Source organism: Taudactylus pleione, unplaced genomic scaffold (genome assembly GCF_031769625.1).
Source record: "Taudactylus pleione unplaced genomic scaffold, aTauple2 ptg000019l, whole genome shotgun sequence".
NCBI classification, from domain to species: Eukaryota; Metazoa; Chordata; class Amphibia; order Anura; family Myobatrachidae; genus Taudactylus; species Taudactylus pleione.
In genome coordinates, this window is record NW_028284421.1 from 32318103 (window position 1) to 32334811 (window position 16709).

Genomic DNA, 16709 nt, shown 5'->3' on the forward strand with positions numbered 1-16709 from the left:
TCGCTGTTTGGAACTGGACAATCATGTTCTAGAATGCCATTCATCGATGCTGTGGACTATCCATCTTCAGTGACATCTTCATGGCCTATGGTTTCAGGGAGCATCAAATTTCCCCCAAACATTTAGTTGAACAGGTGTTATAATACTTAAGTCAGTGAGCAGCCTCTACTGTGAAGAAAGGCCATAAAAATTAAATACAGCAATGCCATGGTTGTGGAATGAGTCAATTATCAGGGAGTCACAAGAAGTCCATTGTGATGAAAGAAACCAAAAGGTTAACGTACTGGGTGGAGCATTGTGTTCCTGCAATCTTCATGGTGTTCATGATAGGCGTGGAGAACTGGAAGCAACATTTTCTCTGCACGTTTGCGCTACATAAGGAGAATGGTCTTTTCAAGTTTTTCAACAGATTATGTTAATATTGGTTCTGCCTGATGTCGACATTATAGCAGAATAGATGAAACACAAGGTGAAAAACTTCCAAACAAGAAATCAGATAGTGTTTTTGGTATATCATTTGTCAGTTCCATGAAATTTTGTACCCACTAAAATTCATTCCATAATCCATCTGGGAGACACTGTTAGACTGTGGGTTAGAAGGGATGACACAAAGAGCAGGCACTAAGTAGTTAAACTACAGATGTGTCCTCGAACAGTATTGCTGCAGTCACGCCAAAGAGCCCTTCTCGGTGTGCCAGGTGTCTTTTTTGAACGAAAATGCATCTTAGTTGCAAACGGATGCGACAAACTTCTTCCTGAGATCACACTGATTAATTTGATATGTGACAATTGTAATCTGTGTGTGACTGAGTCTGACATTGGCGATTCATTCTATCCAAACGCTAGGAGACTGCCACAATGATATCAATGTGACTGCTCCATTATACAGCTGCCACTAAGAGTCATCTAATGTAAAGATCCAGAGAAATACACCAGTCCACAAGTAAGATTAGTGCATAAGGAGGACTCGCTATCCGGTCAGTTGGTGTGCGCAGCACAGCTGCTGGTACGCAGAGCCATTGGAGGACTTGGATCTTGTCCGGACTCACCGCATATATTCATCTACTACTGTCTAATACGTCACTGAATTGGAGAAATGTGTCTATTTGCTCTAAATAATCTTGAGTCCAAGAAGGAAATATATAGATATGATAGGGCTTTATTATACTTACCCAGAGGAGTCTCATATAACAGATAATGCACAAATCTTACTACGGTTATTTTTTTTGTTAAGATTTTTAGAATTTTTTGTGCGATTATGGAATCTAAAAAATATTGTGATTTATATATACATCATCGTGATTTATATATACATCTGTGTGGTAGTTTTACCATCATCCCAGCCCTATATAAGCCATGGTCAAGCACATCACAAACTGTTCCGTTTGTTTATTTGTATTCTGGAGAATACAGCTTCTCTCCCCTTTGGTATGTGCAGCACTGACCATGTTATTTCATACTGACTACAAGAGCCTGAAAATAGGCAAGTAAGCCTGATCATATAAACCTGTAAAAACATAACTGAAGCCATCTCACCTGAATAAGCTATGGCACTTACTGTAGCTGACTACAGAAAAAGACAAGGAAGGGAGAACAGCTGTAGTACACAGAGGAAGAGAGTGATGATACAAAGATAGACCAAATCCATTGGAAAATCTGGAGAACAGGCCGTGAACATCAAATCCCTAATCTACTACTTCCCTGCAAAGAGCGAGAAGAGGAATAGAATCTGTAGATCTCAGAATAGAATCTGTAGGTCTCACTGTCAAACAATTTATGCAGTCATTCCTCTGTGAGAACAAGCCCACCATCGATGACAAGCTGACAGAGAATTAGCCTCTTACTCCAGACTCCGCATTAACATGGCTACCAACCAAGAGAACAGGCCTCTACATGAAAAAAATATAGTGTCCTATAACCACAGCTAACCCCCTGCCCAGCACCAGAGACCGTACACTTACTACTCCCCTTTAAAGTGCTCAAACACCTGGCCAAGACAATGGGGCAGATGTACTAAACTCTGGAAAGTGATAAATTGGGGAGAGAAACTACCAACCAATTAGCTCCTAACTGTCATTTTTTAAACACAGCCTGTAACATTTCCAGAGCTCAGTACATCTCTCCCTTTATACACAAAGGGTTCCTGTGTTCACTAACAGCATGAAAGAAAGAAAACAAATTGACAAGTTTACGCACCAGAATAATAGATAACACGCGTAATGTAAAAATCTGTAATGATTATACCCATGTATGTAAATATAAGGCAGTGTGAGACCATATGTGAAGCCAGCTTCTATTTTCCGGTGAACAGGAGCTCTTACCTGCTTTCCCCGCATGCTTGTGACAACAGTCCTGTATGCTTCAAAAGGGCTGCAAGAACAAAGCGTGATACCATATCGAGCAGTGATTCATTACTAACAGTAGCACTGTCCCAGTCTAGGATGAGAAAATACAAAAAGGTTAGTGCCAGGTATCATCTTCTGAATAAGCTCATCCTGCCCCTACTCACTCACCTTTACTAACAGCATAATCTTGCATACTGATCCACAGGTTGTGTGCTGGCTCCTTAGTAGATCCCACTGCCAAATCCACCAATACTGAAACCTCTGGCCTTAACTTGTAATCAAAAGTTTTCTGTTCTTCATTTCCCGAGAGAACCACTTCAAGCAGTGCACTCATACACTTATCTGAAAATATTATCAGTTATATATAAGACACTTGAAATAAGGAGACTTATGTCTTACCTGTTAAGTCTTTTTCTTCGACTCCGTAAGGGGCACAGGGACAACTCTGGGTTTAGCCTGGAGAGGAGAGTCTGGGCACCAAATAGATAAATAAATTGCCCACAAGCCCAGGCTCCTCTCTTCTATACCGCGCCCCCAGTAATTGGGTCCTCAGTTTAGTTTGCAAGCCCAAGGCAGGAGCGAGGAGAAGGAGAAGGAATGCCGGCATACATACAGAACCATACACTCCATGGAAAGTACAGCCAGAGCAGGCTGTACTTTCCTAAAGGACGCCCTGCACCGCTTGCTCCGAAAAGTAAAATCAGAAAATATTAATTACAACACGGGGGGACATCTAACACATCCCCCCTGAAAAACGGTGCTCTGCTCCTGCCTTGGCACCAAACTAAAATTGAGGTCCCAGTGGCTGGGGGCAGGGTATAGAGGAGAGGAGCCTTGGCTTGTGGGTAACTTAATTAACTATTTGGTGCCCAGACTCTCTTCTCCAGGCTAAACCCAGAGTTGTCCCTGTGCCCCCTAGTGGAGGAAGAAGAAAAATATTTAAATGTCCATACTACTGTATATCAAATCAGTACAATTCTATTATGATGCAAAAATGCAACAATTTTAGGCAGACTGTTGCACAGTGACTCACCAAGTTGAGCAACATCCATCTCAATACCATTGCCAAATAAAGGCGTCTTTAACCAGTAAGTTGTGTCCTGTTCTTCTGGTGATGTAGGGGATCCTTGCAGCATGCCCCCTAAGCAGCGTCCAATTAGCAGTGTAACTGTTCGCTCCAAGTCTACAAGCCATACCCATGACTGAGCTGGTGCAGGCAATAACACGCCTGCGGGATCAACTTGCTCTGGTCCGCCTGCATTTGACAAAAAGGGAGGCGAATTTGTATAGGAATGGAAATCTAATGCTGCCTATCCACTGGGCGATTTTGACAGGCGATTGCACGATAATTACATCGTTATCGTGTAATCGCTTGCAAATAGTCCGCAAATCGGGCAGTAAAATGTTAAAAACGACCAGCGATGCGCGCGTCCGCTGGTCGTTTTTAACATCCATCATCGCCCGAACATGACAGTCAACCTGACGACCGCCGTCAGGTTGCCATGTTCGGGGATGATTGATCTGCATACACTGAACGTCTTAATGTTCAGTGTATGCACTTCACCCCTAGGGGGATGATGACACGATTATGATGTGGTAATCGTGCCGTCGTCCCCGCATCTAGTAGTGGATGGGCAGCTTAACCAACTAAAAGTGCTGTAGGATTTATGCAGATCTTGGTGAAATAAATTTTGTAATTTTACATAAATTAGGGATGTAAACAATAGTCATATTAACAGTTTAACTAAATGTCCCCTTAAAAGATTTTAACACTTACTATGAATCAGGATTGCCAGATAGCCAGAAGAGAGCACTGCTAACTTGAAGTGCAAACACTGGGCTTAGCACAGGACAGGTAGGTATACATTCATGTTGTCAACAGCCAATTTTAGGGTTAGGTTTAGGGTGTCGACATTCAGAATTTTATATCAACTGCAGTGATCATGTCCATCCCCTTTCCTCGAGCAGACAAATCAGGGGATTGAGCCTCCTCTTAACATTGGTGACTCAGTCTGGGCTGGAACATTTAATTCTGTTAGATCTGTCATCAAACTGACTCCCCAGTCTTTGTTACTGGGAACTAACACCACCTCTGAGATAAATGTAGCTCCAGGTAGCCAAAACTGCCTGAGTTTGCAGTTTGGCAACTTTCCTTCCAAATTCATGATAACGCTTCTGGAACAACTGCGAGAACTCCCAGCCTACAAACCAAAGAAGCAGCAGCCTAGCACTGTCAGGTTCGATCATGGGTCGCTGCTGTGCTCCCCAAAAAGTGCACACTGTGGAAAACTATTCCAGAGCTGGATACACATCATGCGAGTACATGTAACGGGGACCTAGTTAAACTAGTATTCAGCTCTCTTTCAGTCACTCTCAATTTCTTCTTCAGGTTTGTTATTTGCAAGCTCCTAACAAGAATTTTGATTAACATTATACCTCTTTTACATCCTCAGAGCCTAGCAAAATCATCATTTACCATGAAGAGGCCACTGTAACTCTTGATCCTCCAAAAGAGCAGCTGCAGGTAACAATCTATTAAGGCGATCTAGTGGAGGCAGCAAGTCCAGTAAGAAACTGAGCAGAGGTCTTGCAACTGATACTGGCAGTAGCAGCAAGGCATTAATAAGCTGACACAGCATACTGCCTGCTGCAGATACATAGATGACATCTATATGGAGGAGAAAGAGGAGATAATACAAATTTATACAATAAATAAATTACACTTATTTTACCTGGACATGGAATACTTTATCACATGCATTGGACTATATGCCACAGAAATATATTACAGTACACTGTGAGCCCTAAAAAATACACTGTATATAGTAGCTTGCAGGGTAAAATGAATAAGAGAAAACACTGGCCTACAGTTTTTATTTTCTGATGTATATGGATGTCATTAAGCACCATTTTCAAGTCCACAGTCATCGCAATCAACAACATAACAAAAAGACACATTGGAAGGGTTTTTCCATTTTAAAAATGCATTTAGCTCCCTCCGTCTTCTGCATAACAGTACATTAGAGAAGGTCCCTCTGTATCCTCCGCCATTTATTGTATTCATCAGGATCCCAGCACTCACATAAAGCAGGGACCTTTGCTGATCACCTTCTGCACTGCATGGCTCTCTATATAATACACAGACTTCAAAAGCAGCATATCTAAATAAAAGCCTCTCTTGGAAAGACAGAGGTCAAGGCTATATCCAAACATTTGAAAACAGGAGCTCAATACTTCAATTCTTATATTATAGAAGAAGAATATATATATCTCTAAATGATAACACCATTTCATGTAAAGCCTTTTTCATGATTTGTTTGAGGAATGAAGGAATGGCAAAGCACCATCATACACGGTGGAGTAACATGCATGAAAGGTGGACTTACACATTCAGCAAATACTGTATCATAAATAGAGAAGCAGCTATATTTCCAATTTCCCACTTTATTTTCCATATCTCTAAAGAGTGTGTCCACCTGCTTATGTAGAAGTACTACAGTCAGAGGAGTAGCGTGGAAGCATGGCACCTGGAGAAAGTGCATGTTGTAGCGCCCCCGCGCGCCCCCCCCCTCCCTGTACTCAACTGTGCCAGTGGGGTACGGCCAGCCTGCGGGGAAATACTGAAATGAAGAGAAAAACAGCAAACAGTGGCGGTATCACGCTGGGCATTGAGGTCCCATTGGGGGAATAGACTACTAGAGTGAAATTCCACAGGGTGCACAGCTTATTACTGCAATTACTGCCCCAAGCAGCTATCACTGGATTTGGAACACCTATGGGAAGCTCCATTCTCAGCTATGCTCCTACTTCACAAATATATATTGCACCTATATTAATGTGAGTACTACTAATCATGTTCTGTCTAACTCCATTATTTTCAGGTCTCCTAATACAGTATTTTTAAAAAGACTTTTCAAATAACACTTTGTGATCATGCCTAGGAACATCTCATTACTTTACATAGCAAAGCAGTGACTTTTTGTTTAACTCATACCTGCCAATAGGAAAAGGAGAGGAGGGGTGGTGACAGAAGCCAATAAGAAAAGGAGAGGAGAGAGGTAGTGACAGAAGCCAATAAGAAAGGAGAGGGGAGGGGAGGGACAAAGTCGATCAGAGAGGGTTGGTGACAGAAGACAATAATAAAAGGAGTGGACAGGGGCAAAGAGCCGATCGCAGGGTAGAGAGGGGAGGGAATTAAAGAGGTGAGAAGTGAATGTAAACAATCTGACAGGAAAGGGGAGGTGACAGATGATGATCACAGAGGAGGGAGGGCCGGCAATCTGGGCAGCTTGAGGGAGCATGAAATGTAGAAACGGATCTGAGATTCATAACTTATTTAGACTATAGAGCAAATAAACCGAGATAAAACTAACAGGCGGCCATCACAATGTGCAGCGCCCTATAAATTCTGGAAACCTGAATGGCGCCCTCTTTCCATTTTGACGCTCAGAGCTAATGCTCCACTGGAACCACCCTCGCTACTCCCCTGATTACAATGTCTTTCTTTGATAACACTACCTAACAGTGAAAATGTTTCCAACCTGAAAAAAAGTTACATCTGATTGATTTCAGCATGTAATATGACATTTAAAACGCTCAGTTATCTCACGGTTCCGAGATATAGCACATTTATGATGATGTAGAGGCATTCTGTGAAATACTAGGGAATTTTGGCATCTAGAGAATACAGTATATAGGTTGGCAAACCTGAATACAGGAATGCTAAGTCTCTGTAGGCCATGTTTTGTCCATCACAGTCCTCTGATTGATTGAAGCAAAATTCTTCTGCCCCCTTTACACATCAAACAGGGACTTTATAAAGGGGATAAACAAATATGGAGAAGCTTACAAGTACCAGAGAGGACAATTTCCACTTCTGAGTGATGCTAAAGTAAAGAAGGGATCTTTTACAAGATATATTAATCGTGTTTTACAATTATTTCTTAGTTACATTTTGGATGTTGTTTTAGAATAAACTAAAAGTAATACCATGTATTCAACAGTACAGATACCATGTTGTGGAAGAAAGAGACAATATAACAATGCAGTTCTGTCAGTCTCAATGACACTTGATATTATCAGATGGACAGGCACGCAATTCCATCTAGTCAAAATTAATATATATTTTAAGTTGTAGTAATATAGAAAAGATATAAAGCTGTTTTGTGTCATTTCTTTTAATTTTCCAATAGAAAATAGGAATTTCAAAACAAATAAAAAGAATATCAGCAGTATATCAACATTTTTTGCTTATTTTTAGGGTTAGGCTGAAAAAAAAAAAAAAAAAAAAAAAACACTATGTCAACATTCTAGTGTCAACATGTTAAAGGTCTTTAATTATGAAAATGTAAAAATTTTAACCATGTCAACATTTCTGAATGTTGATATTTTTTAAATGTTGAAAATTTGGTTGTCAACCTACAGACCATGTCAACATTCTGTCGACTCCTTATATCACACCCATGATATTAGGTGTGTGGCCAGGATAAGTCTGCATAACACCTGGAGTGACACGTACCACGCAGTTTCTCTCCCACGCTCCCGTTGCATGGGCTTTCCTTAAGTAGTGTTGCAGAGCGGTAGTAGATGTCTGTAGCATGAGGGAGCAGAAGCTGGAGATGTTTGTGAAGTAGAGCGACACTGCTGGAGTTCTAAAGAGAAATGAAAGCACTGACATATGGCATATTGTAGAGGTTCCCAAACTACACCATTACAGTCCACATTTTAAGGATATCCATACTTGAGCATAGGTGACAATTAGTACCTTAGTCAATTTGAGTTAAACATCTGGACTCAAACATGGATATCCTTAAGACCTAAACTGTAGCAGCAAAATTTGGGAACCTCTGGTAGATTGCAACAACGAGCATACACGTCATGGACTCACATAGTATTTGGGAACATAAAATCATTGGTCACATCAACTTCTACACTGCCGCACATATTTCTTTCCTGAACTACACCAGTGCTGGAGGGGGAACACCACATTTAAAACGGCACCTGCAGTCAGTGTAAAGCCCACTAGAAGCAGCTACATAAATAAAGCCCGTAGCATCAGACAAAAATATCACATAAATAGGGTAATTCTAACAATTTTGTTGAAACAAATTAGTCAGCTCTTCTAAGCAGTTACTCAACTAAAAAAAAAAGAAAAGAAAAAGAAAACATTTTCCCAGAAGTACTGTATTCCACTACCTTTATATAAACTGATGGCCCTATTACAGGGGAAAGAGCTTTATTATTAATATTATCATTAACCTCTATCTATAGGGTTCCACAGGGGATTCATAGCACCTAACAGCGATCTGTGCAAAATAGCTCATTCCGGGTTCTTTACTGAAGGCAAGAATGTCTCCCCAGCTCTACAAGTAAACATTTACTAAAGGTGCTAATTAAATGCATCACAACAATTACTGCTAGATATATAGTAGTGGCCTACTGCCTTTAATCAAGTGAAAACCCTTGAGAGCAATAACAGAAATAAAAGGACATTTAGGTTAAGTCAGAAGAAGCCATTCTATTGTACCCTAAAAAATCCTATTTCTATAACTACACTGCGTACCTCACTTATATTGTTTGTGTGGCAGTATGCCAGTAACTGTTTCTGCAAGGAGCATAGCAGCTCGTGAAGGTGGGCTGGTTGGCTGTTTTCTGAAGAGGAAGCCCCTACAATGAACTTGTCACTGTTTTTCTCCAGTTCGCCAAAGGCTTGGTCCTGGAATAGAGATAACAATAAGGAAATCCCATAATAAACCAAAAGGGAAGCAGAAACAAACAACAGTGGTTATAGCTCCCAAACAAACTTCTAGGACATACAACAATAGAAAAAGATCAATCCTGCACCAGTATTCTGGTACTTCAACTCTCATCTTTTAGTCTTATACTCACAATTTTATATTATATCGAAGTCTGGTTATTCTTCAGACAAAGTTTATTTTTATATACTGTATATGAGGTGCTACCACAGCTCAAGAACCATACTGCAAATCAACATAAGAAAGAAGAGCAGTTTCCGGGGTGCTCAAAGACCAATAATTATTTAAAAGAACAAATGCTTTATTGATATACATTAATAGGACATCTTATTGATATCATAAATGTGGTGAAATATAAAAAAATGTATAGAATGTGTAATAAAGACTAGAAATAGTGTTTATTAAAAGGAGTTCAATATTATGGCTCCTGTCTCAAATTGTACTATTAATCACATTTCTTCAAGCTCAATTGCCTATTTATTAATACAAGATTATCAGTGTGATTGTCACATTTGTATAAATAAGTAAACAGTCACTCTCAATGAATCACATTGCAGTAGTGTCTGTTAAGCGGCTGCAGCCGCGGGGTGTATACATGGACACAGCGCAGGGAGAGCAGAGCTAAGATGGCAAAACATACAATACACAGGCTATTGCCGCAAGCTCATACATTGATATCGATGTTCAGCAATTATTTGATACACAGAGATATATACAGTACATGAGGCTTTAATGAGAATATCTGCCATGCAGTTTTACTCATAAGACAAGATTGGCAGCTCTAACATAACACATCAGACACAGAGGATTAATTGACACTGATTTATATTAGTTACAAAATAAATAAACCATGGTCTCTGGGCACAGTATATAACCTGAGATGCACTCCAATAAAGAGATATTAAGAAGTAATTAACAGAGGCAATATTACAACTAACACTGCATTTATAACTGTTTAATGTGAATGAGTGGTAATTGAAATCCACAGACAAAAGGACAGAGTCCGGGCAACTAGGAGACCACCAGTGCCCGTATCTGTGTGATTAGAGTGGAGATTTTTCTATGTGCCACCAATTATATAGGATAGAAAAATTACTAGAAGATAAACTTGGTGATCCATTAGAACAGTTAATAACGAAGTTATCCATGTGCACGATGATAAGATTTCATTAACACAGTGGGAATAACAAGAGATATGGTAAGAACTTACCTTTGTTATCTCTGTTTCTACGAAGTCCATAGGGTCCACAGGGTGACCTTGGGGTATAGCTGGATCCTGGATCCTCGGGCACCACGGAGTTAATGCTTTCAGCTGCTCCCAGGATGCACTTGGGTCCAACCTCCCCTATACCCCGCCCCCGAGCCACAGGCACCTCAGTTGGTAAGCAGCCCAGGCCGGAGGAGGAGACGAAACAGAGAGAAGGAAGACTGGAACACACAAGAACCATACTCACAGAAATGGGAGACGGAAAACCGGTGACCAGTCACACAGCCCATATGAAGCCAGGTGCGTCAGGGCGGGTGCCCTGTGGACCCTATGGACTTCGTAGAAACAGAGATAACAAAAGGTAAGTTCTTACCATATCTCTTGTTTTCTACTTCAGGGTCCATAGGGGTCCACAGGGTGACCTTGGGGATGTACCAAAGCAGTCCAACTAAGGGCGGGGACGCTCCTGTGCTGATAGGAGAACCCGGCGCCCAAAGGATGCATCCTGAGAGGCAAAGGTGTCAAACGCATAGAATCTCAAAAAGGTCTGAATGGAAGACCAGGTGGCCGCTTTACAGAGCTGAACAGCAGAGGCGCCACGTCTAGCAGCCCAAGAGGGACGCACAGTACGAGTTGAATGAGCCTTAACAGAGGCTGGAACAGGTAAACCCTCCTGCATATAAGCCTCAATAATAACAGAACGAAGCCAACGGGCTAGAGTCTGGTTTTCACAAGAGGGGTTGGCCTGCCAACAAACAAAGAGGATAAACAAAGAATCCAACTTCCTCACAGAACTAGTCCGGTCCACATAAACCTGGAGTGCACGGACAACGTCTAAGGAAGTCTCCCCAGCCGAAAGATCAGGTGACTGAAAGGCTGGTACAACAATTTCCTGATTAATGTGGAACCTGGAAACCACCTTAGGCAGGAAATCAGGACGAGTGCGAAGCACCGCTCTGTCCTGATGAAAAATCAGAAAAGGGGGACGACAAGAAAGCGCCCCCAAATCTGAAACCCTCCTGGCAGAAGCAATTGCCAAGAGGAAAACAGTCTTAAAAGTTAGCCACTTGAGCTCCACTGACTCCAAGGGCTCAAAAGGCGGACCCTGTAAGGCCCGAAGAACCACCGCCAAATCCCACGGGGCCACAAAGGGAGGCTGGATTCTTAAAACTCCCTGGAAAAAGGTGTGTACGTCCGGCATAGCAGCGATCCTGCGCTGGAACCACACCAACAGAGCAGACACGTGCACCTTCAGTGAGGAAAGACGTAATCCTAAGTCGAAACCCGACTGAAGGAAAGCCAAAATACGCGAAACCCGGAACACCTGGGGATCATATTTTCTGGCCTCACACCACTGAAAGTAAGTGTGCCACACTCTGTGATAGATCCGCGCGGAAGCAGGCTTGCGCGCCCTCAGCATGGTGGTAATAACGTAGCTAGAAAAGCCCCGAGACCTCAGGACGGCTGTCTCAAGAGCCACGCCGTCAAAGATAGTCGACCCAGATCCGGGTGAAGACAGGGCCCCTGAGACCACAGGTCCCGCCGTTGAGGTAGGAGGAACGGAGCGTCGATGGACAAGCTCCGCAGATCGGAGTACCACGGCCTTCTGGGCCACGCTGGGGCCACCAGGATCAGTGTGCCTCCGTCCTGTTTGAACTTGCGCAGGACCCGAGGCAGCAGAGATATCGGAGGGAACAAGTAAGCCAGTTGAAACAGCCATCTCACCGACAGCGCGTCTATCAGACTTGCGCCTGCGTCCCTTGTCCTTGACCCGTACATGGGCAGCCTGTGATTGTGACGGGACGCCATCAGGTCCAGCTCTGGCAGCCCCCACTTGTCCACGAGTAGTTGGAATACCTCTGGATGAAGCGACCATTCCCCGGGATGCACGTCGTAACGGCTGAGGAAGTCTGTCTCCCAATTGAGGACTCCTGGGATGAAAACTGCCGATAGAGCTGGAAGATAGCGCTCCGCCCAAGCCAGGACGCGGGACACCTCCGACATCGCAGCTCGGCTGCGAGTCCCTCCCTGGTGATTGATGTACGCCACCGTGGTGGCGTTGTCTGACTGCACCTGAACAGCCCTTCCGTGAAGAGCGGTGCCGGACGACTGCAGGGCTCTGTATACTGCCCTCAGTTCCAGGATGTTGATGGGAAGAATCGCTTCCTCCGCCGACCAACGACCCTGAAGTGACAAGGAGCCTGTCGCCGCCCCCCAACCCCGGAGACTGGCTTCTGTCGTGAGCAGAACCCATTCCGGGATCCAAAAGGGGCGCCCCACTAGGAGATGAGCTGTCTGCAGCCACCAGGCTAGAGACAGACGCACCTCCGAGGACAACACCAGCATCTGAGAGCGGATCCTGTGTGGCAATCCATTCCATTCCGAAAGAATCAGTCCCTGCAGGGGCCTGGAATGGAACTGGGCAAACTCCACCATGTCGAATGCCGACACCATGGACCCCAAAACTCTCATCGCTGAGTGCACCGACACTCTGCCACTGCTCAGACAGCCGTAAATCCGCAGCTGTAAGGAGGAGACCTTCTCTGGAGTCAGAAAAATCCGTTGCTGACGAGAGTCCAGCAGGGCCCCCAAATGAACCATCCGCTGTGATGGGATGAGGGAGGACTTCTTCCAGTTGATCAACCAGCCGTGCGCCTGTAGACAAGCGACCGTCAGGTGGAGATGCTGGATCAGTACCTCCGGGGAGCTTGCCAGCAAGAGGAGGTCATCTAGACCGTATCCCCTGGCTCCGAAGGTGAGCCGCCATGACCGCCATCACCTTGGTAAATACCCTTGGTGCCGTGGAGAGACCAAAGGGTAGAGCCCTGAATTGGTAGTGGTTGTGGAGAATAGCAAACCGCAGAAACTGTTGGTGCGATGTTGCTATAGGCACATGGAGGTAGGCGTCCTGGATATCCAGGGAGACCATATAATCCCCCGGTTCCATCGCCAGAATGATGGAACGCAAAGTTTCCATCCTGAATTTGGGAACCCTGAGAAACCTGTTCAGGGACTTCAAATTGAGTATGGGGCGATGAGAGCCATTGGGTTTCTGCACCAGAAACAGCGTAGAGTAATACCCCATCCCACGTTGAGACTGTGGTACGGGTATAATGACCCCCGCCGTCAGCAAGGCCTCTATGGCTTCCTGAACCTGCAAGGCCTTGGTTTTGTCCTGAGAAGGACTTGTGCAAAAAAACTGGCAAGGCGGCCTGTGCCGAAAAGACAGTGCGTACCCCTGGGAGACCACTTCTCGCACCCAGGCATCCGTGGTGGTATTGTGCCAGCACTGGGCGAATTGAAGAAGTCGGCCTCCCACTCTGGGGTCCCCCAGAGGGAGGCCCGTCCCATCACGCAGAAGGCTTATCTTCTGGCTTGGAAGAAGGGCGCCTAGCACTCCAGGCTTGCTTCTTTGGCTTTGAGGCGGTCTTGGGTGCGGACTGCCTCGGGAAGGACTGACCCTTTGCCCTGCCCTGAACCCGAAAGGAACGAAAGGCTGAGCTCCGGACCTTAGCAGGTGTAGTAGCTGAAGGGAGGAAGGCTGACTTGGATTTCGCCAGGGTATCTACTATTTTGTCCAGGTCCGGACCACATAGTAATTCTCCATTAAAAGGTAAGGCCTCCAAGCCTTTCTTCGAATCCGCGTCTGCTCTCCAAGACCGCAACCACAAGGATCTACGAGCAGACACTGCTGCCGCCGAAACCCTAGAGGTCAACAGGCTAGCATCCAAAGATGCTTCTCCAATGTAGGAGGCGGCATCTCTCATCTGTCCTAACAACGCCCTCTGGACGTCCGGAGCTTCATCCGTAAACGCGTCCTCCAAGGCGTTGGCCCACCCCTCAATGGCCTTGGCCACCCAGGAGATGGCCATGGACGGCCGGGCTACCGCCCCTGAGAGAGAATAAATAGACTTTAAACAAGTCTCCACCTTCCTGTCCGTAGGATCCTTCAGCGAGGATATAGACGGCAATGGCAAAGTAGCACTCCTGATGAGGCGTGTTACATGGGAATCGACTGCAGGCGGAGTTTCCCATTTCTTACAATGCGCCTCCGGGAATGGATAATTGGACGCCAAGCGTTTCTGTGGCAGGAAACGCTTACAGGGTGTCTGCCAGGCCACCGCCATGTGATCAGTCAACTGATCAGACAAGGGGAACACTGCAGAAGTAACCTTAGCTCTTTTAAAACTAGGATACCTCGACTTGGGAGCGGGTGCCTCATCCTCAATCAGAAGAATGGCCCGCACCGCCTTAACCAGAGCCCGCACATTGATGGAAGACTTACTGTCTACCTCCTGGACTGAGGCATCTGAGGCTGAGTCATCCTGCACCTCACCATCGTCCGAGGACCCCTCAGAATCCGGAAGATGCGCAGCCTGCGCCATGACTGAGCGTTTAGACGCCCTGGAGGGCACGTCACTGCGCAACATCGACTGAAAGGCCGAAGATGTTGCCGCCAAATCTTGGACAGTGTGGGAAAGCGCATCCACCCAGGGTGGAGGAGTTGCCACAGGAGCCTGAAACGGCACCACAGCTTGCTGTGCCACAGGGGTGGACTGAATATACATTGGCAACCCTGCATAGGGACCAACAGGCTGAGACCCCAGGGGAGTCTGCAATAATTGTGGGACACCCGGGGAATGGGGGATGGCAGGCTGGGGCAACGCCCTAGTAGGGGCGGCAGTCGGGACCGACAGACGGTCCGCGATGGACACCAGCACCTGGGTAAACATCGCCCACGGTGGCTCCTGCGACATGGGAGGTTTAGACATACCAGGGAGCGCCTGGCACTGTCCGCACAGGCCGTCCTGTGACAAATCCTCCCTATCAACTCCTGCAGAACAGTGCCTGCAGGAGAACAATACCGGAGCCCCGGAGTGCTCAATCTCCTCCTCGGACATGACGTTGGAAGAAAACGTGCGCACTCACCCGTGTGCTGGACAACAGCCCACAATATGGCACCGTGTAGCACACAACTGTATGTGACGGACCTCACAAATACGTGATTTATATAGGTGAGGTCTCTAGAAACACCCTTCCCCCGCACACCTGTAGGGCTTGTAGGAGAAGGAAAGGGATAGGTATAGGCTGACAGTAAGTAGAAAAAAAGACACAGACAGGCAGCACTAGCAAAAGTCACATACCATGCAGGAAGATATACTCACTGCACCTTTCCACTACAATCAACCTGCCCAGATTCAGTGTCTGGGAGGGCTATAGTGCTGTGTACACTGTCCTTCTGCAGGGGAGAGGTACACAGGGGGACCGGTCCGCGTGCTCCCTGAGAGTATCCACACTGCCACAGAGAAAATGGCTGCTGGAGACCCCAGAGGAGGAGTGGCCGAGTAGCTGCAGCTCAGCGACGCCAGACTACGAGCTGAAAGGCGCGCTGAGCTGATGGGAGGAGCCGCTTGACAGGGAAGGCTTCCTCCCCTGGCTAGCATATTAACCCCAGGGCTTGCCGGCATCCCGCTTGCCGCTTAATTTACCCTGGTGGTCTAGTGGTCTGGCGGGGTATGCCTCCGCTGGAGGGGGGGCCCGCCGCCACCGCTAGGGCCCCCGGTCTGTCCCCTAGAACCGGGGGCATGGGACTGCATTTGAAAGGAACCCGCGCACCGCCGCTAATCAGCGGTGCGCGGCTTACCTGATCTCCCCGGCGTCTTCCGGCAGCAGTCCCGGGGGAAACCAGAGTCCGGCTAGTACAGACTCTGGCTTCCCCCGCCGCGATCCCCAGTTCAGTGCTGGCGTCGCGGCGCCAGCAGGGAGAAGGAGCGGCAGCGTGGGCGTCTGTACAGACAGCCCAGCGCTGCCGCTCTGTAGAAAAACTGTAGTAAAAAATAAATAAATAAATTTAACTAAGTTAAATAAAAAATTAAAAGCTTTAGGGGTCTGCTCCAGCAGCCCACCCCGCAGGGTGACCCGACTCCGGCCGGGCACCATCTAAAACTGAGGTGCCTGTGGCTCGGGGGCGGGGTATAGGGGAGGTTGGACCCAAGTGCATCCTGGGAGCAGCTGAAAGCTTTAACTCCGTGGTGCCCGAGGATCCAGGATCCAGCTATACCCCAAGGTCACCCTGTGGACCCCTATGGACCCTGAAGTAGAAATAACATCTAGTGGTGTTATGTGGTATTAAAATGGGACAAGTAATAAAGTATGTAACATTCTGAAACACTGTATCGAACAAATACAGTTTTTCTGATACTCATGTTACCATACTGTATCTCTAATAGAGCCAATAGGATTGGACATTTAAGACTGCAATGTGTCTCATTGAGAGTGACTGTTTATTTATACAAATGGGACAATCACACTGATAATCTTGTATTAATAAATAGGCAATTGAGCTTGAATAAATGTGATTAATAGTAAGAACAATTTCAGACAATATTATATTGAACTTCT

The 16709-nt window shown here is 45.8% G+C and overlaps 1 protein-coding gene across 12 annotated transcripts in view; it reads right to left on the minus strand.

Annotated features, from left to right (window-relative positions):
* Window positions 1-16709, minus strand: part of HERC1 (HECT and RLD domain containing E3 ubiquitin protein ligase family member 1) — a 305583-nt gene that overhangs the window by 215879 nt on the left and 72995 nt on the right. For all 12 annotated transcript variants that reach the window (XM_088446526.1, XM_088446573.1, XM_088446582.1 and 9 more), the window contains exons 16-21: window positions 8908-9060; window positions 7864-7996; window positions 4822-5013; window positions 3379-3600; window positions 2514-2687; window positions 2322-2436 (exon numbers count right to left, since the gene is read on the minus strand). In XM_088446526.1, coding sequence (XP_088302652.1) covers window positions 2322-2436; window positions 2514-2687; window positions 3379-3600; window positions 4822-5013; window positions 7864-7996; window positions 8908-9060 — 989 coding nt within the window. The remainder of the gene's footprint in view (window positions 1-2321; window positions 2437-2513; window positions 2688-3378; window positions 3601-4821; window positions 5014-7863; window positions 7997-8907; window positions 9061-16709) is intronic.